The sequence below is a fragment of the Panthera uncia genome, assembly GCF_023721935.1.
Source record: "Panthera uncia isolate 11264 chromosome A1 unlocalized genomic scaffold, Puncia_PCG_1.0 HiC_scaffold_17, whole genome shotgun sequence".
NCBI lineage: Eukaryota > Metazoa > Chordata > Mammalia > Carnivora > Felidae > Panthera > Panthera uncia.
The window spans coordinates 22067869-22082748 of NW_026057577.1; the positions used below are offsets into that span (position 1 = coordinate 22067869).

The following is a 14880-nucleotide window of genomic DNA, read 5'->3' on the forward strand; positions in this document are numbered from 1 at the left end:
CAGATCTGAAGTCTGACGTGAAAGCCCAGTTTCAAGTAAAAACAATTACTTCAACTATAAAAATCTGTCTTTACCTTTACAATCATCAGTTGTTATTTTTTTAACTGGAATATTGAACCTAATAGTTTTGGCCTACATTTAAAGGAAGATTAAATTACTTGAAAAGGGCCCAGAGAAAAGTAATAAAAATAATTATGTACTCAAATATTGGGCTCTATAATGACATGTAAGAGGAAATCATTTAGAAAATAAAACAAAAAGTAACCTTACATTTCATGGGTTACCATAACACCTGAAGAATAGGACAAGAGGCAAAAACTCTGAATTATTAGAAGAATTTAGTTTAGCCATTAGGAAGAATGTCCTGTTCTCAAATAATATATTTGAGTGTGTATTACATGTCTAATATTATGTCTGTAAGAACTTGGAATCGTTAAAATATGTTACTAAAGAAAAAAGCGCTTTTTGGGGGGGGGGGGTCTGGCTGACTCAGTCAGTGGAGCATGTGACTCTTGATCTCAGGGTTGTCAGTTCAAGCCCCATGTTGGGTATAAAGATTACTTAAACATTTTTTTAAAAAAGTGTTTTCTGTGTGTGTGTGTGTGTGTGTGTGTGTGTGTGTGTGTGAATGGTAGAATAACTATTCTATTTTTCAAAGTAGGGGCTTGCTACATAATCCTTAAGATCCCTTCCATGACTGTTTTTAAGATTTTTAATAATTTATTTACTGTGAGTGGGGGAGGGGCAGAGAAAGGGGGGGGGAGGGAGAGAGATAGAGAGAGAGAGAGAGAGAGAGAGAGAGAGAGAGAGACTCCACACCCAGGGCAGAACCTGATGTGGGGCTCAATCTCACACTGTGAGATTATGGCCTGAGCTAAAATCAAGAGTTGGACACTAAAGTGACTGAGCCATCCAAGCACCCGGAGTTCCCTTCCATGTTTATGGTCTTAGATTTCAGGCATCCTAAACAATTATAAAAACATATCTCAATTATTCTTACAGTTTTTTGAAAATGAAATGGATTAATCATTAATGAATATAATAGAAGATAAAAAATTAGACATTTTTCATTAAAAATGAAGGGAATATGGAATTTAGTTATGGGATACATTATAATATTTGACTCCATGGGGGGGGAAGCAATTAAACTAAATAACAAGGTTGTTTTTGTTTTTGTTTTTTTGAGAGACAGATGGGAAGAGAGGTGGAAGGAGGGGCAGAGGGAGAGGGAGAAAAAGAATCTTAAGCAGGCTCCAGGCTCAGGATGGAGCCCCAGCTGGGGCTTGATTCTACGACCACAAGATCATGACCTGAACCAAAATCAAGAGTCAGACACTCAATAACTGAGCCACCCAGGCACCTCTAGGTGTGTATTTTTTTAAAAAATATTTATTTTTGGGAGAGAGCGAAAGAGAGAAAGAGCATGGGCACATGCACCGCAGGGGAGGGGCGGAGAGAGAGGGAGGCAGAGGATGTGAAACAGGCTCTGTGCAGCAAGCCTGACGTGGGGCTTGAACTCAAAAATCTTGAGACCTTGACCTGAGCTGAAGTTGGGCGCTCAACCGACTGAACCATCCAGGCTGCACGCCCCCTGCCCCTGCCCTGTGTGTATTTTTTAAGTGTTGGTGTGTAATGCTATTAAATTCTATTATTTTGAAAGTATAGTAAACACAGTGAATACAGACAAAACATCACTATAGCATACTTCAGTAATATATTTAGTATACAATGGTTTTAGTAACAAACAGTTTAAAAGGGCCCACCCAGTAGGAGGAAAAAATGGACTTAAGGTGAATACAGGATAAATCCTCAGCCTAGGGTGTTATTCCATCTTTCAAATAAGTGGCAGCAAAATGTTACTAACAAATGCTTTAAAACTATACAAGCTCTGGGGGCGCCTGGGTGGCTCAGTCGGTTAAGCGTTAAGAAGTTAAGCTTTAAGACTTCAGCTCATGTCAGGATCTCACAGCTTGTGATTTTGAACCCCGGGTTGGGCTCTGTGCTGACAGCTCAGAGCCTGGAGCCTGCTTCAGATTCTGTCTCCCTCTCTCTGCCCCTGCCACACTCAAGCTCTGTCTCTCTCTCTCCTTCAAAAATAAATAAACATTAAAAAAAAAAAAAAAAAAAAGAAACTAAACTAAAAATCACTTAAATGCCTCCCAAAAACAAAATTTTAAAAATAAACAGAACACATCCATAAAAAAAGATACAATTTAAAAGTTTCAACTTACTACTGTTTCTTATTTTTGAATGAAATATTTAATGTTTGTATACAGTAGGGCTTACCATGTGTCTGGCACTGTTCTAAGCACGATACAGGTAGCAATTAATGTAATCCTCATAAGTCTAGGAGATGGCTACCATTATTATCCCTATTTACAAAGGAGAAATCTGAGGCACAGGGGTCACACTAGCCCAAGTCACACGACGAGGTGCGCTTGAAGCTAAGAGTCAAATCCAAATAGTTTGGCTAAGAGCATGCTTGTAACCACTACACTATTCTGTAAAAGTATTTCCTTCATATATTAGTATTTGGTAACAATTTTGAACTTCAAAGTTTGCAAATGTTCACCACCTGCAGAGTTTTAAGTATTAAAAGTAAATCAGTACAGAGAGAAAAATAACTTTTTCAATACAAAATTTGAGTGAAAGGGATTTCCTTGATTAGTTTTATGACAAATACAGGTATTCATAGGCGGAAATGGGGAATGAAAAAAAGATTTTGACCAGGTTTATTTTAAATGTGTTATGGGCTTATAGCTGGGATAAGATTTAAACTCAATAAAACCTTGAGCTCTCTTTTTAGAAAGATATAACTTACAAATATAAATTTTTAAATAAGAATGTGATTGGGACTTGAGTAAGAAAACAAAATTATGACATTTACAGCATAAACAAGCTTCTCTAGGGTAACTTTTTTTTCCCCATAATAGGATAATTACTTTATTTGTCAAGAGAAATACCACTGGCCTAATCTGTATGCAGAATGACAGCCAGTAAAAAAGAAAAAGCAATAACCGCGTAGAATGTGAGGACACACAATATATTCAAGTAAAACCCATTGTAAAAAAAAAAAAAGAAAAAAGGCTGATTTCAAAGGCTCCACATGTCTTTGTACCTCACATATTCTAAAGCTGCAGGTATGAAGAGTTGTAGGTCTAACATAATCTATGCCTCCTTTTAGGATTTTTTGCATTTGTTAACTGAGAGGCTTGGAATAATAACCTAAGTCTCTTCTCGTCCTAAAATTCAAAGTACATTCACTACACACTAGCAAATACATTGCACATACAATGCCACAGGCTAACTTTCTGACGAAAGGGGAAAATGAGCAAAACGATTGGAGTACTCCCTCATGGCACTTGTCTGTTCTCCTGACGGTTAGTCTCTAAACTGACACACGGTAAATCTAATAAACAAATGTTGTATCCTGATAGTGTTTCTACAAGTTTCACATGCACAGTTTGATTATATTTCCTGGAACCCTTGCTCCCCACCATTACCCTCCCATTATGTTGGCTAATACGTGGTACTAAATTCAATCTATTACTACTTTTCATCTGTCTCCATCTCTTCGCCCAGTTTAATACAGCTAATCTTACTTTAAGAATGACTTCATCTGGTTTTCTTTTCAACTTTCAGGCCACTCCTCCTTTTTATCTAGTCTTTACATGTTGGAATTACACAAGGCTGGACTCTAGGCCTTCTTTTGAGCCCTATTATATCTATGTTGTTCAATATGGTAGCTACTAGTTCAGGGGGCTACTTAAGAAATTCAATAAAATTAAATTTTCAGTTCCTCAGTTGCACTAGGCATTTCAAGTGCTCAAGAGCCACAAGTGGCTCATGGTTACTATACTGGGCAGCAGTGATATAGAACATTTCTATCACTGCAGAAAGTTTTGTTGTACAGTGCTTCTCTACACCATCTCCCTAAGTGATCTTATTTGTGTCCATGGCGTCTACTTGCAGAAGATCCCCACATCTGTACGCTGTCATACAAACTTTTCCTATGAGCCCAAAACCCATGTAGCCAAATACTTTTCCATTTGGATGTTTCAAAAGTATCTCAGCCACAATATGCTCTAGACCAAATTTCTCATAGTCATCTCCAAACCTAGTTTTAGAATGTTCATTTCCTCACTCATGTCACCATCATCTAACCCCAGGTACATAGTTAGAAAATGCATACTTTATTATCTTTCATTCCTTAACCCCCCTTAAGTACCTCTCAAATTTTCACCTTCGTCATCTCCCGTGCATCCCACACAATCCAAACGAGCATAGCTTGATTAGTGAAGACATCTCTCCGAATTCAAATATGCATTTTGGCTGAGTGACCTCAGACAAGTTACTTAACCTTTTTTTCCCTTAACCAAGTTTTTCATCTGTAAAATGGGGGCAATGCTAGGATTTTCTTCATAGTGTTGTTGTAAGAATTAAATAAGATTATGAATGCAGAGTCAAGCACAGAATCTAGGACAAGTTCTGTATAAACGTTAGCTAGTGGTACTGCTATCATTTTCTGCCTAGATTACTGAAATTGTATCCTTTCTTATTCTTGCCCCTCTCCACAATCTCCTGCCACAAAATCACTAGAGAGACTTTTAATAAATTTAAATCTGGTCATGTCCCCCTCTACCTCCCTGGAAACCCCTTAATGGTTGTATAGGGCTTTTAGAATAGAGTCATCTCTTACCACTCTTGTCTCTTAATCTCCATGCTTTAACCAAACTGGCCTCAAGCTCCTTAGGCCATGTTCAGTCCATGAGGGCTTTTGCCCACAATATTACTCTTTTTTGAACCCCTCCCCCCACTCCTGCAAGTTCTCACCCTTCAGACCTCAGCTGAAAAGTCACTTCCTCCCTCACTAAGTCTGGCCCCCGTATTTTGCATTCTCATTGTACTATGTTCCTCTCTGTCCTAGAACTTCTCAGCTTGCAATTACACATTTCTATGAGTGACTACTATTAATTGCTATACATGTGTTTGTTTCCTCCAACGGATATCTCAGACTGAGCTCCCGATATGCCTCCTACCCAACCCTGCTCTATTCACCATCTCCTCCATCTCAGAAAATAGTAACGCGATTCTTTCAGTTGCTCAGGCCCAAAGGTGGATTCCCTTTCACCCTCCACATCTATCAAAAAATTCTATTGCTTCCCTAATTCAACCACTTCCCTCCCACCCCCATTTTCACTACTACCCATTATGGCCAAAGCCATACCATCACCTCTTGGATTGCTGAGTTGCCTCTTAACATCTCCTTGTTTCTTTCTTTGGCCCCACCACTTACCTTCTTGTATATTTACAAGGCAGTTAGGTTCATGTCTTAAATATATGTCAAATCATGTCATTCCTCAACTCAGACACTCCAATAACTTGCCATCTGCTAGGAACTAAAGTGACCTTCCCACCCAAATCCATATGTGAGAGCCCTAATTCAGCTAACTGTATTGGAGATAGTGCCTTTTGGAAATGATTAAAATTAAATGAGGTCATAAAGGTGGAGCACTGATTAGATGAAAATGGTCCCCTTATAGGAAGAGACACCAGAGTTCTCTATCCACCAAGTGAGGACACAGTGAAAAGACTGTAAGGTCTGTAAGCCAGGAAGAAAGCCCTTTCCAGAAGCTGCCCATACTGGCACCCTGATCCTAGACTTTCTAGCTGCCAGAACTGTAAGGAAATAAATTTCTGTTATTTAAGCAACCCAATCTACGGTACTGTGTTATGCCAGTTGAAACCAATATACCATCTCACTCAAATTAAAAGCCAAAGTCCTTCCAAGAGCCAATGGGGGGGGGGGGGGTTCATTCTGGTCTATACCGCTTCCAACCCCTAAACTCTCCAACACAATTGCCTTTGATTCTTCCCATCCCTTCAAACAGCTTTTGCCACACGGGGCTGTATCTAATTCCATGAACATGTCAGGAATATTCTCACCTTTCGGTCTTTGCTTTTCTTCTCCCTAGAACAGTATTTCCCCAAATATACATAGAACTCCATCATTCAAATGTCGCCTTCTCAGTGGGGCCCTTCCATGACAAATTTTGCCACCTCCATCTCACACACATATCCCATTCTCCTTCCTCTGCACTCACTACTCGCTTGCTATACGTTTTATCTATTTGTCTTTATTGTCTCTCTCTCTCTCCCAAGGGAGACTACGATTTCCATGAGAAGCGACTGTCTGCTTTGCTCACTGTCACACCCTCAAAATACAGAGCACCGCATAGTAGGTGCTTACCATTTGTTCAGCTCAATGAATAAGGAATCCCAAGAGCTACCAAATTAGCATCCCTAACACAGATCTGCTACTAAGGCAGCAATGCCCTTGTAGAAACTGCACTGCTTTAAGGACTGCCTGATTTTTCTGGCCTCTTCTGGTTTTCTCCTACTATCGCTAAAGCTCAAGAAGGACTTTAAAAACTGTCGCTACAGGATTCAAAAGTGGTTCCTTCCTGTCTCCATTTTTTACAACAGAAATAATAAATGTAGAAGAAAAGTTGCAAAGGTCAGATAAGATCACGGGTATCACAATTTCCTGAAAACTCCCTGGTTGCCAACTTTCTTCACAGCATTTCCAAAGAACCCTGCAAGCTCCGCGGCTCTTTGGTCATGTTTTCAGGGTTCAGCAAAGGATGGTGTTTAACCCCAGAGATAAAATTTTAAATACGCAAGCATAAATAAAAGACAAGGGCTCGAAGAAACCATTCGTTGCTGTTAGCTGCTTTTACATGGGGCTGGGGATAGAATTTAGGTTAAAAATAGATTCTGCTGCTAAGAAAGTTGCAAAATCACGATATTCCTCTACATTTCACAGAAGAGAAACCAGGCTTGCGGAGGAGAGGAGGAAAACAGGAATTCCTCACAACCTAAACCAAGCCCAAAGTTCCCGGTGAGCGCTCCACGGTTAGTCACTGCTCTACAGTTAGTTACTTTTGTGTATTCACTTCCGAGCTGAGCTTCCTTTTCTTTCTGGAAATGCCTCAAGTTAAGAATCGCCTCGAAACGATAACGTATCACCACTAAGCTCCCTTCTCACCTTCAAACATCACAGCTTTTAAAATAAAGGTGTCATCGAAGCGTGGACACACCCACTGCATCTCCACTGGAATGAGTTTCTGGTTATGCAAATCTAACGCGGCCAGGCGGGGAGTCAACCGCCTCAAAAGCTGCACAGAGGAAATCCTGCCTCCCCCTAAGGCTCAGGCCTGGGGTGAGGGCCGGCAGTAGCGGCGGGCCGGAGCAGCGAGCGGACCTCGCCTCGGGGCGCCCCTCGGCGGCCACTCCGGAAGCACCTGCGGGCCCGACGGGAAAACCCCCGGCATCACCCACGGGAGCGGGGGGCGGCCGGCAGCTCTAGCACCGCCTCGGGTACCACACGCCTGAGGTGAAGCGGCCCTGCCGCATCTCGCGAGATCTCGCCGGCGCAGCCCAAGTACTGCGAGCTCAGAACTTAAAAAAAAAAGAGAGAGACAGAGAGAGAGAGAAATCGAAGAGAGAGAGAGCGCTCCTGGAGCCGCTGCTGTGGTGGCAACTGCCGCGGGAGCATCAGCAATCGGCCTGCGCCGAAGCAGGACTCGGCAGCCCCTTCACCCGCCGGGCCGGACGCCGTCCGCAGGCTGCTCCGCCGAGGCCTGCGCTGCCGGCCCATTGACGTGCAGCCCCAGGGGCGGGGAGAGAGGGAGGCGGCCGGGGGCCCTCTCCTCTTCGCCGCAGAGGGGGCGGGGGAAGGAGGTGGAGGGGTGGGAGGAGGGCGACGGAAGAGGAGGTAGCGGCGCGGAGATCCCGGTGACGGCGGTGAGGCGGTGCGCCGCCGCGCCTGCTCCCTGAGCGCGCTGCCGGTGCTGCTCGCGCTGCCGAGGCCCGGCGCGGACTGGACGGAGGCGTTCCTCGCGCAGGCAGCTCTCGCGTGGGGTCTCGCCGAAACCCGGGAGGGCCGGGACGCCGAGGGAGCGTCTGCCGCGCGACGCTGCGGGACCGCGGGTGGGCGGGCTGAGGGGCGGAGGAGCAGCCGACCCCGCCTCCCGCGTGCTGCAGCCGGAGCCGCCACCGCTGCGGCCCCGCCGAGGCTTTAAACAGCGGGGCCCGCCCCGCGCCCACTGCACTCGCGCGCCGAGTCGGCTGCCGGCGGCGTTTGTGCCGGTCCGGGCTAGCGGCGGCGACTGGCGGGTGGAGGGGCGAGCAATTCCGTCACCTGGCGTCGTGGCCGCAGGCACCGCCGGCGGGGGGCGCGGAGGGCTTGCAGCCCGCGACGTCCGCCAGGCTCTCCGAGTCTGCCGGGGGTCGGGCAGCGATGGAACCGGGGCCCACGGCGCCCTCCTCCGGCGCCCCGAGGCTTCCCGGGGTCGGTGAGACGCCGCCAGCTGCCGCGCTGGCCGCCGCCGCGGTGGACCTGCCTGGCACGGCCGTGCCCTCAGCGTCCGAGGATGCTGCGGCCGCGAGCCGAGGCGGCGGCGGGGTCCGCGGGGAGGGCGCCGCGGCGGCTGGGGACGGACTGGGCAGACCCCTGGGGCCCACCCCGAGTCAGAGCCGCTTCCAGGTGGACCTGGTTTCCGAGAACGCCGGGCGGGCTGCGGCGGCCGCGGCGGCTGGTGCCGGGGCTGGGGGCAAGGAGACCCCAGCGGACGGGAAAGCTAGCGGCGAAAGCGCACCAGGCAAAGGCAGCGAGGAAGCCAAGGGCCGCTTCCGCGTAAACTTCGTGGACCCGGCTGCCTCCTCATCCGCCGACGAGAGCCTGTCGGATGCGGCGGGGGTCGGAGGCGAAGGGCCCAACGTGAGCTTCCAGAACGGCGGGGACACGGTGCTGAGCGAGGGCAGTAGCTTGCACTCAGGCGGCGGCGGCGGCAGTGGGCACCACCAGCACTACTACTATGACACCCACACCAACACTTACTACCTGCGCACCTTCGGCCACAACACCATGGACGCCGTGCCCAGGATCGATCACTACCGGCACACCGCGGCGCAGCTGGGCGAGAAGCTACTCCGGCCCAGCTTGGCTGAGCTCCATGATGAGCTTGAAAAGGTGAGCTCTCCCGGCCCCTCTCCCTGCATCCCTCTCACCAGTCCTCCCTCTTTCCCCAGCCACTGGTCCTCCTTGACCGGGGGGATGTGGCCGCCGGCTGGCCACGGGTGAGGTGGCGGGAATGGACGTGCACGACTCCGTTGGCTTCTCAGCAGTCAGCTGTCAAGGGTGGAATTGCAGAGGAATGTAACTTAATCTCATAAAAGTTTGCAGCGGGTTAAGCTAGTTAGGTAATGGAAGAGAGGCTGCATGTAACAACCTTCACCATCCACTTGTGTGTCTCCTGTATACTTTTTCTCACCCACGCTTTAACAGTCACCATCCCTCTGAATGACAGTCGTGCTTGTGGGCTCCTTAAAGGGAATGTGCGGGGAGGTTTAGGTGAGGATGTCTCTGGGGAGAGAGGGGAGAGCACCTACCATCTGCGCCCTTTTTAAAGGTTGTATTGTATGGCTTATGTACACCCACTAGGGGTCTCGAGAGTGGGAACGCTAGTGTTTGAAGGGAGAATCTTAACCGGATGTGTTTATTATAGTCTATGAATTATTAAAGCTGAAACCTGCTATCTTGACTATGCAAAGGATTATACAGATATTGAGATATGCTGTTCCTGATAATGGCATAAATCTGTTTTTTATTACGTAAATTTTTGGAGAGGACTATATAAAAAGATTACCGGGGGTCGGGGGAACGCAAAGTCCAAAATAGGGGGAGGGCAGAGAAAGAAACTGAGAAAGAGAAACAAGAGAATTGGTTTTTTTCTATGAAGGATGTCCATAACTTCTGGGGTCCTGCGTAACTGGTTACACTTAGTGAACAGAAAACCATCCCTATAAGGTCGATTGATGTCTGCAATTCTGTTTTTTATGGCCACATATGATTTTTATTTCTTCAGGGCCCAATATTATTATTTTGAGATAACCTCAACTCTTTGAGATTTGATTAATATTTAACTTTTATGAGTTCGGATTACTTGATTTCCACTTTAAGAAGTATATGATGATTACATCGATGAGATATTGTGAATGCAAATGTGGAAAAATTTAAAGACAGAAAGTATGTAATTTCTTTTGGATGGGATTATTTGATCTCATACAGTCATTTCATACAAGACTATACTTGTCTTAGTGTTTGATAATGTAACATTCATACAGTTTGAAATAATTATAGAGGTCCCAATCCTTAGCGCTTAGTGACTCTTTAAACGCCTGACATCATTTAGCTTTTGATAATACTACTCCTGTTATTCCATTCTGGTATTTTATCATATCAGAAGAAAAATGATTTTTAAAACACACTTCTATACTTTATTTCAAATTTATTATTTTTACCCTTTCAAAACTATACATCTTTGTAAAGTAGATGTGTAGGTGGTAATTTCTCTTTTATTACAGCATTTTTATTATTTAAAAAATCATAAAGCTGTATTTCAGATAACACCAAAGCTGAGTAGTTTAGTAGTAAAGCAGTCTAAATTTACCCATAAGTGTTAAAAAGGGTTTTTAAATGGAAGTATGTTATAGACCTTGGACTTGTAAGCATCCTATAAAATTGTCTGAATAGCAAAGCACTTCGAGTTCTCCAAAACTGGAGGGTTTGTGTTTGGGAGCTTTTGATCAGTTTACAGTGTCTTAAAAAGAACACCTGTATTGTTAGCTGTGTAGTTGAAGAAACCACTCAACCTTTTCAGACTCCTCTCCTGCTTATTTTGAAGATTTCATTTTGAAGATTAGAAAGAAATGAACATCAAGGCCCATGTTCAGTGCCTGGAAAATAATGGCTAGTATAGTTATTATTTGATACATGTTGGTCCTTCAGAAAGTACATAAACTCTAGGATTCTCTTAATTTCTACTTTATTAGATGAATATAGTATATAAAATGTTATGTTCATAGTTCATTTATGCAACAGGTGGTATAATGAGTTGTTTATAGTTTTTGTTTGTTTTTGTTTTTACCTTCTGCCCCTTGGTTCCTTTATGGTCAGTGAAAAAGGTATGTTAGGTTAACTAAGCATAGAATCTCCTATGGAAGATAATTTTGTTTAGAATTAAGCAAATGGACTGAAGAAACGTGTCACGTTAAGGAATACAGATGTGGATATAGAGATATACCACTGTTGAAGGAGGGCAGGAAAGGGGTTATAACATAGTTTGACTAGATCCCAAAAGGTTGTTTATCACCCAGTCTAGATTTACTTTCACCTGCATAAAATCTCTTCTAAACTTCTAGCCCTCAGTGAATCATAATATTTAGAATTCTGTAACATTGAATTCTAGCGCTTGATCAGTGTCCTGTAGGCTGCTTTGGTCAGAGTGCTTAAGAACCTACCTTAACTGGATCTAACTCTGTGCCATGTTCTATAGCAGGACAAAAGAAGTAAAAGACAAGAGCTCTAGATCCTTATTAGGAGAAAGAACTATATTCTCAGTCTTCTACTTGAATTCCTTTCTTTGCCCACCACTGTGACTTAAACGTTTTTTCCCTAAAAATCCAAATGAAGTGAAATAAATATTCATGCTGCATGTTGCTGTCTTATGCAGCCATTGTAGAGCCAGGACTCATGAGTTTTTCCATTTATCAAATATTTATTGGAGACAGGAATTTGTTAGGTATTGGCCACCTGGCTATTGGTACTGTGGGTTGATGCAGTGGTTAGCAAAACAAATATTGTGCCTAGATATACCGTAACCAAATAGTTGCACAAATAACATAGTTTTACCAACTTTATTTGCAGTGCTATGTAAGAAAGATGTAGGGTCTAGTAAGGATATAATGGGACCTGATCATATTGGAGTTGGGAAGGCTTTTTTTCAAGAAATGTGACATCGAGCTAAAACCTAGAGGGTAAGTTAATGATAGGGCAGAACAGCATTCCAGGCCTAGGGAACAGTATATGTGAATATAGTGAGGGGAAGAGAGTGGTGTGCCCAAAGAACTATCAAAAGGCCAGTAGAAGATTTTATTATAGATACAGTGGCAAGTTCTTGAAGGATTTTTCATGAGGTAGCAACATGATCTGTTTGGTTTGAACATCTCTGGCTGCTGGATAAAGAATGGATTGGCAGGGGCAACAGTGGAAGCAGGGAGACCCAAGCTATTACTGAGTTACAGATAATAACAGTTGGTGGCAGAATGAGTTGCATGCAGGTACATTGGATATGGGAGTGAAAGAGAAGCGGATTCCCCAGTTTTGGACTTGAGTAACTGTGTAGATGGTGCCACCATTGCCTGAGGTGGCCAACCCAGGGGAAGGACTAGATATGAGAGGGGAAAGAGAGAATTGTGTTTTGAGTAGTATCTTGAGCTGGTAAGATAATTAGCCCAAGAGTCATATTGAGGGAGGGGGGCTGAATACATGTTATATCTACATAAACTTTATGTATATGTACGTATATACACATATGTACATACACACGCAGGTATGTGTACATGTATATGTATATACATGTGTATATACGTGTGCGTATACAACAAAAATATATATGTGTGTCTATATACAGAGAGAGAGAGAGAACGCGCACGCACGCGCTGAAGTCATGGACTTGAAATGACTTCAGTAGAGTGGGAGGATAACAGAAAAGAATTCGAGTCGGGGAGGGGCGCCTGGGTGGCTCAGTCCGTTAAGTGTCCAACTTTGGCTTAAGTCGTGATCTCACGGTTTGTGGATTCGAGCCCCACATCCGGCTCTGCTGTCAGCATGGAGCCTGCTTGGGGTACTCTGTCTCCCTCTTCTGCCCCTCTCCCGTGCAGGTGCATGTGCGCAGTTTCTCTCTTTCTCTCTCAAAAATAAATAAACATTAAAAAAAAAAAAAAAAAAAGGAAATAGGGTCCGGGGTTGGGAATAGGGAATGTGTAAGTTTGTTAGAAGTTGAGGAGACGAGAGCAAGGGGAAGTGAGAAGGAGCTGCTAGGCTGGTGAGAAATAGCCAGGATAGCAATGTCAGGGAAGCTGAGAGAAGAGTTTTAAAGATGCCAGAAACTCTTCAGTGCTGATGCCAGGAATTGATTTTTTTTTAATGTTTTTCAAAAAATGAATCCAAAGTAGTGATTCTTGCCCCTACAAGAAGAAATTTAAAAGTGAAAGGCAAACAAATAAGCATTTGATGGGCAACTTCACTTACAGATGGACAACATGATGATCAAATGTAGAAAAGTTGGGTGGTAGACAATCCATAATAGCTTCTACTGGATTTAAAGCATTATTAAAAGAGTTCTAAAGGTAGAATTACCTTTGCACAGTAGTCCTTAGTCAAAGCTTGAGAGCCTTTGGTGGTTGGATGTCAAGAATTTGCATATGGCCTCTTTGTTACAGCCTTTTTCCCTAATAAGAAGAGGAGGAACTACATTTAGTGTCTTTTATGTCTCCCTGAGCTTACTCATTTTTCCTACATTGCGTCAGAAGCAGTTCTTACACATGTTATTCATGATAAAATGGGTTCACAGAAGCTGAAGAAATTACTTACTGCTACTCATAGAAAGTGATACAACTGGAAATCACTCCCAGGGATTTCTCACTCTAATGCTTAGAAATAGTAAGTAGCTCTTACCTCTTACTATGATCTCTTCTGCCTTCCTGTTCCCCAGACGTGCTGTGAGATGACAGGGATGTTGAGGGGGACATGTTGGAGGTTACTAACATCATCCCTCTGCCCTGACTTCCTTAAAGTGGAATGATTATATAACTGAGAGATATGAGGAGGAATGCTTGTGAAAATGTGATTATTGATGAACATGACTGTCGCTTTCATAGGATATGGGCCTGTGTCTCATTTATCTCCATACAGAGAATAGGTACTTAATAAACATTTGTTCATTGAATGTGTCAGGGTAGGTAGTTCTTCCTTCTTAACAAGGAATTTACGTAGAACATCATACAGTATGTTATCTCCACGTACTCGTGTAGCTGCTTCTCTGAGTGGGTTGCATTGATTCTTGGACAAGAAATTCCACACACTACTAACTACTTCAGTACATAGCTTGCGTCCTTGAAGGTTCCTGAAGGAACAAGAATGGGTCACATCCTGGGAAGGGAGGGCGGGTAGGAGAGTGCCAGGACTGAATAAAGGTGGGAACCTGATAAGAAATATTTGCACATGGCAAAGTCAAACTTGAGAGATTTTACACTTTTGCCAGGGGCTCTACCCTGCTTAACCCAAGCCACCTGAAGTGAAAGCTGGTTTTTCCATAATACTGTACACAGTCCCCCAGGTAGTCTACCCTGCCTGGGTAGAAGGAAAGATAAACTTTGGGATTTAAAGTGTGGTAGAACTGTACATTGCTATCATAACTGATGTCTTCCCGATCCCATGAGACTGGACTAGTGTGTCTTGTTTTTTTGTTTTTTTTTTTTTTAATGTATATTTTATTTTTTGAGAGAGGACAAACAGGGGAGGGGCAGAGACAGAGAGGGAGACACAGAATCCAAAGAAGGCTCCAGACTCTGAGATTCAGCACAGAGCCTGATGCAGGGGTCGAACCCACAATCATGAGATCATGACCTGAGCCGAAGTCAGATGCTTAACTGACTAAGCTACCCATGCACCCCTCTTGGTTCTTTGGTGTTGAGTGTGTTTGTTTCAAATAATTTTTTTTTAATTTATTTAATTTGAGAGATAGCACAAGTGGGGGAGGGGGAGAGGCAGAGAGAGAGAGCGAGCGAGAATCCCAAACATGAGGATCGTAAGAATTTGCCAGGGCAGAACCCAACACAGGGCTTGAACTCAGGAAATCAAGAGTTGGACACTTAACCAACTGAACCGCCCAGGTGCCCTTTAAATAAATTTTAATTCCATGTTTCATATATGTGTTTGGAAAGTTTCCAGTACTAATCCTATTGATACCTTGC

The 14880-nt window shown here is 44.0% G+C and overlaps 1 protein-coding gene and 1 long non-coding RNA gene across 2 annotated transcripts in view; one reads left to right on the forward strand and one right to left on the reverse strand.

The window, feature by feature from the left end:
- Positions 1-7915, reverse strand: part of LOC125934866 (uncharacterized) — a 266270-nt gene extending 258355 nt beyond the window's left edge. The window contains exon 1 of the long non-coding RNA XR_007461552.1: positions 7049-7915. This is a non-coding gene — a long non-coding RNA (uncharacterized LOC125934866). The remainder of the gene's footprint in view (positions 1-7048) is intronic.
- Positions 7916-8207: 292 nt separating this feature from the next.
- The window catches only part of SLC12A2 (solute carrier family 12 member 2), a 117752-nt gene continuing 111079 nt past the window's right edge, over positions 8208-14880 (forward strand). The window contains exon 1 of the mRNA XM_049648456.1: positions 8208-9034. Within this exon, the coding sequence (XP_049504413.1) occupies positions 8303-9034 (732 nt within the window). The 5' untranslated portion in view covers positions 8208-8302. The remainder of the gene's footprint in view (positions 9035-14880) is intronic.